The following is a 10,343-nucleotide window of genomic DNA, read 5'->3' on the forward strand; positions in this document are numbered from 1 at the left end:
GCCACACCTGTATTAGTTACTCCAAAGGTATAGATAAAACTTACTGTGTATACTTATATCTCTCCACGTCCAAGGAGAGGTAGCAATGAAGGTTAAAAGACAGGCCTATAGTGTCTTTCGGCTGAATCAACAGCTTCATTTTTCAGCTAAGACAGTGCATATTGAAATAAAGGACAGCAAACATAATACTTCAGTAAGTTAACACACCGGGAAACTTGATACTTCCCAGCTAGTTCCTCTTCAGCTTGGAATTAAGTCTGATCTCTGAAATCAGACAGGAGGAAGTTTCTACCTGCAAAGTACTCCCAGGCTGACAGCGGTTTTATGATGTACTTACTACCTTGCAGTTTTGTGTGATAAAATATACTGCTATTAGCTGGGCCCTCAGAGCTGCACTGGGAGAAGTTATAGAAAACTGTGCTCAAGAAAGATGAGGAAGCCAAATGAAAGCCAGGGGATTTTGGCAGACTTCTGAAGAACAAGAGACCTCAGAGGAAGATCATTTACGTTTCCAGACTCCTGTCATCCCCTTGGTCCGCATGGCTTCAACACACATCAGTATCAATAAATCATCTCAGTGCATGTTCTCAACGTGAGGAAATAAAGTGAAATTTTATCCCATTTGAGGCAGGATGGACCTGGCACTTGAGGCACAATATGAACACAGCTTGGACACCTTGCACTTCATTTTGACAGAGCTGCTATCCTTTGGAAACATCAGCCAGGAATCTTTTTTAAGTATGCAAATTCTAACTTTATAAGCTGTGGCTGATGGTTAAGTCAAAGTTAATGTTCTTGGTTGCCCTCCACAATTTTCAACACTTCATCTTCTAGTGCTTTGCTACCATTAAGATAAACTTAGTACAATAGCTTATTAGCTATAAAGCTGCAGGAGGATGTTGAAAGGTACTGTCCCTGAGGACCCTGCAAGTTCTAGGAAAAGTATCCTGGGCTTAAAACTGGGCCAAGATCTCATTTTATTTGCAGAAGCTACCATAGTCCTTTGTTAGCACCTCCGACCAAATTATGACTCAGACCGTTCTGCGCATCTTTAAGGTGCTGGGTTTGCAGAAGACCTCGTCTCCCAGTTGTCCCCTTGCAAGGTCCAATCAGTCAGAGCCTGGGCTATGCTGCAAGGTTTGCTACCCCAGGGGACACACAATGGCTACACCAGGCTATCAGCATTTGCTTGCATTTTGCAAGAAATGGTCCCTATTCTTTATTAAACCACATAACAGGAACCAGCATGGCAAGAATGGATTCAGCACAAACACAGCTGTGCCTTCAAAGGTTCCCAGACCTCGCAAGTCCCCTCTCCTCCCTTTGGCTGCAGCCCTCACTAGGAGCAAGGCCAGAGCATCCACTGAGCCTCAGCACAGCATGGAAAACAAAGCGCTCACCATGAGAATCACGGCTCCTGAATTTTTACCTGAATCAGAGGTACACAGCATAATCTGGGAAAAACACATCAGCCTGAGCACAAAGCGCCCTGCTGTACCTTCCCAAGCCAGAGGGCTTAATCATGCAAGTATTTAGGATGGGTGCCCAAGTGCTGTGTATCTGCAGTCTCTCTCCCTTGGCAGGCTGAGAGTCAGGCTGCCTCCAGCAGGCCAAGACTCATGGCTGTGTAGTAACTTGTCTGAAAAGAGGAAAGCCAGGACTCAAACCACTGGAAGGCAGTCACCCTGCTGAGATGCCTTGGGACCAAGGGAAAGCATCCAAATCCCAGCAGGAACTTGCACTTTTGGCAACTTCTCAGAGCTAAGGGGACAGCAGGTTGCTTTCCACGTACAGAGCAGTTGCTGTACCTGATCCAGCCACTCAAACTGCAGAATGAGAAGGATCATCTGGATTGCAGAGGCATAAAGCTGCAGGCTTCTCACTTTCTCTTTTGTCCCTGGCTATGCTGAAGACTTAAAGTAAACACTAATCATTATTTTATAGTTTGAAGAAGGGATAGGCAAAGCTGAATTCACCTCCCGTCTGCCCAGAATTGCAAGTTTTAGAACTGACAGAACAGATCCTCACTGACACGGAAGCCACAAGCCATCCTTGGGACCAAACACCACGTGCTGCCAGCAGCAGCCAGGTGCTACTGCGGACACCCTTTCTCCTGCTGGGGAAGGGACAGTTGAGGCACTCAACGCATAGGGTCCAACAGCTTGTTTAGAGGGACTGGTACTTAGCATCCAATGCAGAACACTTCTCACCTCCCTGGTAGATACAGAAACACAAGGCCTACCCGAACTTTCAAGAGGATGAAGAGGAAGATGAACTGGCACACTCTAGCCTGGCCCTTCCTTACCATCTACTCTGTTTTTCACATTCTCCTTACAACAAAAATGAAGAGGTAAGGACAGTCAGAGCAACCCTGGATAAAGCAAGCAGCTGATGCAGGAAGGAGCTAGTACCCCCTTCCTTTCTCTCCGCGAAGCACTTGCAGACTGTTGCTGACCTGACCCTCTGCCTCAGTCTGCAGTTATTCAGGTGCTACCTGATGGCACCTCCAGAATGAGGCTTCGTTCCTGTCCTGAGCAGCAATTCTACTCGAGCAAGCAATGCAGAAAACATTGCAGAAATAATGCAGATAGCATTAAAGATCAAAGCAGGAGGGCAAAAACACATGCTACCAAAGAAGCACAGTGAAAAGGACCAGGCAAGCTGCCACTGCATTTCCTACACCAGTACATGAGTGCACCTGCTGCAGAGAAGCCACTGGGAAGGACACAAGACCCTCCTTCCCCAAGCCTGCAAAATGCTGGCACTCAGGCAGGACAGCCTGCAGCCCAGGGGAGGGTCAGCATGTCTCACCCAGCGCCGACCAAGAAAAGCCACCAGGATTCTCGCAGGAAGCTTTCCTATTTTTTCTCCCTCAGAGGGAAGGGATTTCCCCATCCCATTCTCAGTAACCCTGCTCAGTGCCTCAGTTTTACTAACCTGCAATACAGATGTCACACCACCACCCTTTTAGAAAGGGCTGATGGGGCAGCCCAAGTTGGAGCTTCTCTGCAGAGTATGGGCCAGACATGCAGAAGCAGGACATGAATTTGGATACGTCATATCTGAATTGCAGACAACACCTGACTCAGGATGTAATTTGGATGTAGCACAGGTAGAGATAACTTTAAAGTTCATTTTCAGAATCTCACCTGTAACAGATGCTCTAATGCTGTTTCTGCGAGAAGATGCAATTTCTGTCATTAATTTCTGTTATCTGACTGAACACACAAGATGAATGACGGGAGGTAACTGTGTCTCATTCAAGCTTCTGGGCTGTTGGGTTTTTTTGTTTTTGTTTGTAGGGTTTGCTTCTTTAGAACTTGTCTGCTTTTTGGCAGACAGTCACCAGGTAGGAAGCACACCCACACCTCTCTCCCCTATTTATAGTCCCATTCATTCAGTTCATTTGACAGACAGCTACTTTTCCAATTGATTCTTAACACCCTTGTCTCAAGCACGCAACCCAAACAGCAGAAGAAAGGTAGTGCAGACCACAAGAGCCAGCCAGCACCCTCACAGTTGAGGGGTTTGCTCATGTAGTGCTTAAAGAGCAGAAAAGATCAGATGTTCTGCTGCTTTTCTGGCATGAGGTCAAGGTTCACATTACCTTACATCACCAGTCTAAGCTTTTTTCCATTGCAATTCTAGGCTTTTATTTACACAGTGACTTGGCAAACTACTCTGTGGCCTATCTTTCCAAAGCCTTAATATTTGTGCAAGTATGTGAAAACACCGTACTTCTACTTACAGCCTGCAACACACGCAGAGGAAAAGTGCCTGTGTGAAAAGGTAAATTGGCAGGGAGTCACAGACAGCTCGTCTCAGCCTGAAAGGCCACAGCCTGCAGCAGTTCAGCTGAACAAGCCAGTTGGTGCAGAACCCAACAGGGCTCACGGAGCAGCACCCATTTGCATGGCGCTGCAGGACCCTCCCCATGGCACCTGAGCCACTGCTGAATGCTTCTGGAGCAGCTGCTTGCCAAACAAGAACAAAGCATGGAAGTTGAATGGCATCCTCTTAACAACACACATCAGTTTACACAAGCTGCACTGTTACCTATAACCAAGGACAACACTGAGATACTCAAAAGGCTCTGAATCATGCCCGTCAGCCACCTACTTACAGGACCAAAACCAACAGAGACCACACAGATTTGACTTGACTGCATCTTTTCAGAAGCCAGTGTCAGTCTCACTGGGCAGTTTCACAGTGAATCCTTATAAAAGTAGAGCTGAATTCAGTCTACAAGGTACGTGGAAAAGCCCAACATCTTACAAAGACGTCATCCTTCCTGTTTGTAGAACCCAGCAATACCTTACACTTCCTCCTTCATGGGAAAAAAAAAATAAAAAAATTCAAACAAACGCCTCCGCTATCAGAAAAAGATTGACCAAAGCTAGCAAGCCACCCTGAAAGGCTTCTCTGTTAATACAACTTCTTTCAAGAGCCTCCATTCAAAATTTCAGTGCCAGGCAATACAATTTCAGTTGTACCACAAAAGATTTTGCCAACAAAAACATCCAAGTGTGAACACTAGGCAGCCAACAAGCAATGTTATCAGACTCAGCATCTGTCACAGATAAGCAGTACGTAGGTAAGATATCAAATCAACTGTCTAGCAAGTGGTTAGACCAGAGGAACCACCACTGATAACAGCATCACACAAGGAGGTGCAGAGCCCAGCATCCATTTGTATTAAGCACACATTTTAGGGCCAAAAGCCCCACATCAGTTCTACAAGTCACAGCTGCTGGTCTCTGCGTTTCCCTCGCGGAAGTCACAAGGGCAAGTGGACTATAGCCTCCCAGGGACGGGGAATTGGGTCTGTTGCCATTTACCTAACGCCAGAGGAATACCTCATCATCCTACAGCTGCTATTCTTTTAACAGAGACACAATAATGACACAATACATTCATCACGGATGTACGTGAAGGCAAGTAACAACACAACCGGTTGCATTCCGCACATACCCTTCACTCTTGGTAGCTGGGAGCTGCTTCTTCAGAGTTTCTTTATCTTCAGCTTTCAGGATGCCGAAGCCAAGGAGCTGGGTGGCCCCGTATGCTGGGAGGAAACCCAGCTCTGCTCGGCGGCTCACAAAGCAGTCTGGGTGATACCAGTTATCGATCATTCCCAGCTGTGGTTTTTCAGGATGTACCATCTTCTTGGAAATCCGAATCTGTCCCTAGAGCAGGTTAAAGAGACAAAGCAATCGTTAGGCTGCTCTGGAAAGAGCAGGATATTAGTAAGTTCATTACCAACCTGATGCTTCCTAAACACCTGCGAAATAGTAATGGTTCCTTCACCAATGCCTGCAGCTATTGCTCAAGCCCTTCCCTACAGTTCCTCTGCTTCCACTAATACTCTTTCTAGGTTGGAAAAAACATCCTTTTAAGTAATTTTCTGTTCAAAAAACATCCAAAACAGGTAATCCTGTAGTCTTTACTCCTTCAACTCCCTGACTGCCAGTTAACTTGAAGAAGCAAAGATCACATCACCAAACCCCCTGCAGGCAACTCTGAATAATTAGCTTACATTTTTACCAGTCAAACATCAGTGCTAATACTATCTAATCCCCTCTAACTGCAAATTACTTTTCAGATGCCCCAAAAGTAGTCGTTTCACGTAGTTTTAGACTGCAATACTTCATGCTCCAATGAAGAAATGCCTACACTCCAGCCACGGATGTTTCCGCAGACAGAGGTATATCAGCACTGGTGTTTGACCCTCATCAACTTTACCAAATTGGCAGGTCTATTCACACCTACCACAAGCTCACAGCTTCATTTCACCAACTGCCTTTAAAAGCAGAGCAATGAGACATGCTGAAATACAGGGCAGCATCGTTAATTAGTTGCATCGCCGTTTTTGTCTGCTTCAGTGGAGCCAATACAGATGCTCTGCACACAAACAAAGGAGGAAGAGGCTTACACCTTTGCAGTGCTTCGACAGGCAGGAAAAGACACCTGTCTCTTCCTACCAAAAATACTGGCGAGTAGTGTTCCAGCCTGCTCAAAAGCCCAGGCAAAAGGAAGCACTGGCAGGTCTAAAGGCCAGGCTCCAATGCCTGAAAGATGCCTTTGTTGTCACATGTCCAGCACACAGCTGCTTCTCAGACACAGAAATGCAGCTTGAAGTGCTTTCCGTATGCAAAACGGATAGGAAGCAAGTAAAAAAGCCACTGCTGGAATTGGGACTGGTGGGAGAGAAGACAAGCAACAGAGAATTAAAGAAAATCTTCTTACCTTTTCTATTTTCTGTTCACAGCCTTTGCAAGTACTCCTGTTAGACTTCGCATATTCTGCAGCAAAGTCATTTAGGCTCTTCTCAGCCTTGCCACCTCCTTCCTGGTCCCCTCCTTTTCCTGGAGAACAAAGGCAAACACATAGCTCAGCTTTAAACGTGATCCTCCCCCACTTTTAAAAAAAATCTCCTCTATGCCAGATTGTTAGCAGTCTGCATTAATAAACCTCTGCAGTCCAGCAGTTCATCTATCAAGAATCTGCATTCAGAGCAAGATAAGCGGTCCATGCTCAAAAGCACTGTTAAAATAGGATTATTCCTTTAAGCGAACGAGTAGCAATTGTACAGGATTGCACCTTTGTAAGTCTTTAAAAATCACCAAGTAAGCACAGAGCTGACACCTTTTACCTCTCTCCTGAAAGTAGTGTAAAATGAGGTCTTACTAAAGACCGACTGTAACAAGTCACAAACATCTCTGCTTCACGACAGAACTCTTCTCAAAACAGATGTGTTCTAAGTGCCGGTTTCTTTTTTGTACTATTACATTTCAACAGGCAGACATCAGCCTAAAACTGCTCAGCATCCTTGGTTTACAGAGTGACTTGGGGTGTTTGGTCTGGTCTGTACTTAAACCCTCCTCACTTGCTCCAACTCTGTTGTGTAAGAATTTCAAAGAGCTACCATAACCACACATTGCAGTGAAGATACCATCAATACAGCATATGACAAGAACATTCATTAATACTGAAAAACTGAAAACAAAATACAACAGTGTTAAAAACAACAAATATTTGGCAATATGTCTGCCAACTGCCTTGGCTTTTTTTTTCCTCCTTTAAGAACAGTCATACTGCCAGTGTCCTAGCCCTGGAGTGCAGCGGCACCACAGAAATTCTTCTGACATCACTTGCTAAGAGGGATGTGGCAATCGAATAACCATAATAATAGCTTGAGAAGAGAGAACATTGTTCCAGCTGAACCTCCGAACCTCTGCATACCTCCTCCAGGGCCTCCAGTTTCAATGGCTTTCTTGATTTTCTCCTGATCTTCCCACCGAAGCTCAGGAAAGCCATCAATGTCTGTGTGGGACACAATCCGAGCCCGCTTCCAGAAGCAGCTGTAGTGGTGCCAGTGAGGGACTTTGCCATCAAACATGGGTGACTAGGAAAAAAGCACATTAGGCTAAGATGAAGCGACTCAGAACCAAGGCAGGGAGTGGAGGGAGATAAAATAAGAATGTCTGGGTAGACATTATTTATTTATTTTAAAATTAACACCTAGACATGAATTAGGAAAAGCCTAAGAAGAAAATGTAGTGTGACAGACAAGCTGCCAACAGAGAAATCCCAAAGGGCACAGATGCGGAAGGAACAATGAGACCATCACTGAGCTCCTTAGCCCATCCATATTTCTCAAGACAAAAAGGCTACAGCCTCCACATGGCTATACCAACCCCTAGCAGACAAGGAAAAGATTTCTTCTCAGTAAGAATCAGTCCTTCTGCAGTGATGAGCAGAGCAAAACAGAGGTTGTGGAGAAAGCAGCACAAGTAACAACACTTGACTTATCTGCTACAACCTCTTCTGAGACTCTCGTAGCAGAAGAGGCCGCTGGTCTCGCTCTGTAAGACCACCAAGTGCAACACACCGTCCCTCCAAGGACCACTTCTCAAGCAAACTGGCTCGCGACCTGAAGAAATTCCTAAGCGGGCTGCAGAAGGCAGAGGCAAAATTTGAAGGGAATGCCAGAACCCAAAGTCCTGCATCAGGACAGAACCATAACCGAAGTCTTCCCCGAACAGCAGCTCTGGAGCTCTCTCTCCAGCCTCGTCACGGGAGCGCTCTGCTTTGTTATGACTCAGACATACTAGGTACCAACCTGTCACTGTTCCAGTTACCCATCAGACCAAATAACTGTGCAGCGGTTTGGCTCCGAGCAATGCACACAAACACCTGCTGTACTAACAACACTCGGTGTTGTATTATTATTATTACTGATGATACAGGATTACTGGCCTAGGAAAGCATTCTACATACCACTCAGCAACTCAAGGGATGGCTCTGAGCTGAAAAATCATCAAAGAGTTTCATGCAGGGGCAGTAAGGAGGCAGAAAGGGCTTCAAAGACGGGAGCCCCAGTGACAGCCCAACCATCAACCAGAACTCTAAAAGGACATTCCTATTTCTAGCCAGACTCTTCCCACAATCAGATTATATGGTTACCCTTGTAGCACCACAGCCACGCAGCTGCCACATTGGGGCTGCTCTCAACACGCCTGGAAGGCACACATACCTCTGGCACTCAAAGTCAGGCGCTCCTAAGCTATGGGCTCATGTTTGGTGTTTTCCTGGAGAACTGTTCATGGTTCTGTCCCTAACACAAAGGCTTTAGGGGCACCAGTCGCTAGGGTGCACAGAAGGGGGCAGATCTCCTTCACCACTTGAGTCGCACACCCGAAGCATGACTTCTCTCCGTGCGGGCAATGGAACCTCCAGGCAAGCTAGACTTAGGTTTATACAATTTCTCTCCACCACAGTTTCCTAAATAAGCTATGAAAAAAAAGAGAGACCAATTTGCTTTCTGGCTGCGCACGTAGATAACAAACTGCCAAGTTCCAGGTGGAAGCAAAAGTCAAAGTCATGATGGCGCTGGAAGCCCTGGGTGCCCACACCATGCCAAATACTGGAAATCACACTTCCATGCAGAGTTCTTCAGGTAGGAATCCAAAAGAAAAGAGCAGATGCAGTAAAAATGGCACCAAGTTGGTGACTTGCCATGGGTCTCCTTTTAATCTCTTCTGCATCATCTGCAGAAAACCTGAGCACACTTCATGTGGCTGCTTGCAGGGTATTTTTCCAAGAGAAAAAAAGGGATCACAGCGCACTGGTGAAATTCAGGCCTTGAGCTTGGGGGTGATGCTCAGAAGCAAGGTACAAAAAGTAAAAAAAAAAAAAAGGAGGGAGGAGAGAGCCTTTCACAGAAAGGATCAAGCAAATTCAAGAGTTCTGAGAAAAAAATTGCAAGTGGATTGCAAGCAGTTGGCACAAGACCAGTAGCTTTAGGGAGACGGTCGGCTGAAAAGGAGCGGCTCCATGAGAGATGCCACAGATCCGATTGCCACCTTCCGCTCATCCACCAGGAGATCACTTGATAAACTTAACCCGACCTAAAGAAACGCTTCCCCTCTGCCTGGCTGAGCACCCAGAGGTAAGGCATGTTAAAATCTAAGGTCCTGCGCTGAGGAAGTGCAGCCTGCCTCAGGTCAGGTCAAGCTGCTGTGGACACGCACGAAAGGGAGGGATGACCAACGAGGGGGAACGGGAGAAAAGCAGCGAGGGCACGGGTGAAAGAGGAGAAGAGTGACAACCGAGGGCAGCCAGAAACAAGACGAGGAAGCGGAAACGCATGCAGCAGCGCTGCCGCCCGGTCAGACATCCTTCCCACGGGACTGCCTCCGAGGCACAGAGGCGAAGGCGGGTTTCCCCTGCGGGAACCAGCCCCAGGCCCTTCCCTCCCCCTCCCCGCCTCCCGGGGCCCGGGGGGCAGCGCCGTGTTCCCCCCCCCCCCCCGCCCCGCCCCGCCCCGCCCCTCGCGGGGCCTGGAGCCGCGGCACCGCCCCGGGGCGCTCAGCACGGGGCCCCGGCCCCCAGCAGTCCCCGCTGCTCCGCCCCGAGCGCGGCCCTCGGCGCCGGGCCGGGCCGGGCCGCGCGGTACCTGCACCATGAGGGCGAGGCGCAGCGAGTCCTTGGCGATGCTCTCGCCGCACTTCTTGCAGGAGGCGCGGCCGCTCTTGGCGTACTCGGCCCGGTACAGCTTCTCCGACGGCTCCGCCATCCCTGCCGCCTCCCGCCGCCTCCCGCCGCCGCCGCCGAGCCGCCCCGCCCCGCGCGAGGCGGCACGAGCCGAGCGCCGAGCAGCGCCCCGCAGCCGGGGCCCGGCCGGATCCGCCGCTCGGCCGTCGGCGCGGCGCGCCTGGCAGCGCCTCGAACGTTCCGCCGCGGCGTGTGGGGGGGCGGGGACGGGAGGCGCGGGCACGTGGCGGCGGGAGCGCGGGCCGCGCGCCGCGGCGCGGCCCCGCCCCTCAGCGCGGGCGCCCCCT

At 48.6% G+C, this 10,343-nt stretch overlaps 1 protein-coding gene across 1 annotated transcript in view; it reads right to left on the minus strand.

Moving 5' to 3' along the window:
• The window catches only part of PARP1 (poly(ADP-ribose) polymerase 1), a 29,273-nt gene extending 19,133 nt beyond the window's left edge, over positions 1 to 10,140 (minus strand). The window contains exons 1-4 of the mRNA XM_040551240.1: positions 9,959 to 10,140; positions 7,243 to 7,405; positions 6,247 to 6,365; positions 4,972 to 5,186 (exon numbers count right to left, since the gene is read on the minus strand). Of these exons, the coding sequence (XP_040407174.1) occupies positions 4,972 to 5,186; positions 6,247 to 6,365; positions 7,243 to 7,405; positions 9,959 to 10,078 (617 nt within the window). The 5' untranslated portion in view covers positions 10,079 to 10,140. The remainder of the gene's footprint in view (positions 1 to 4,971; positions 5,187 to 6,246; positions 6,366 to 7,242; positions 7,406 to 9,958) is intronic.
• Between the last annotated feature and the right edge of the window lie 203 nt (positions 10,141 to 10,343).

The sequence above is a fragment of the Cygnus olor genome, chromosome 3, assembly GCF_009769625.2.
Source record: "Cygnus olor isolate bCygOlo1 chromosome 3, bCygOlo1.pri.v2, whole genome shotgun sequence".
Taxonomy (NCBI): Eukaryota; Metazoa; Chordata; class Aves; order Anseriformes; family Anatidae; genus Cygnus; species Cygnus olor.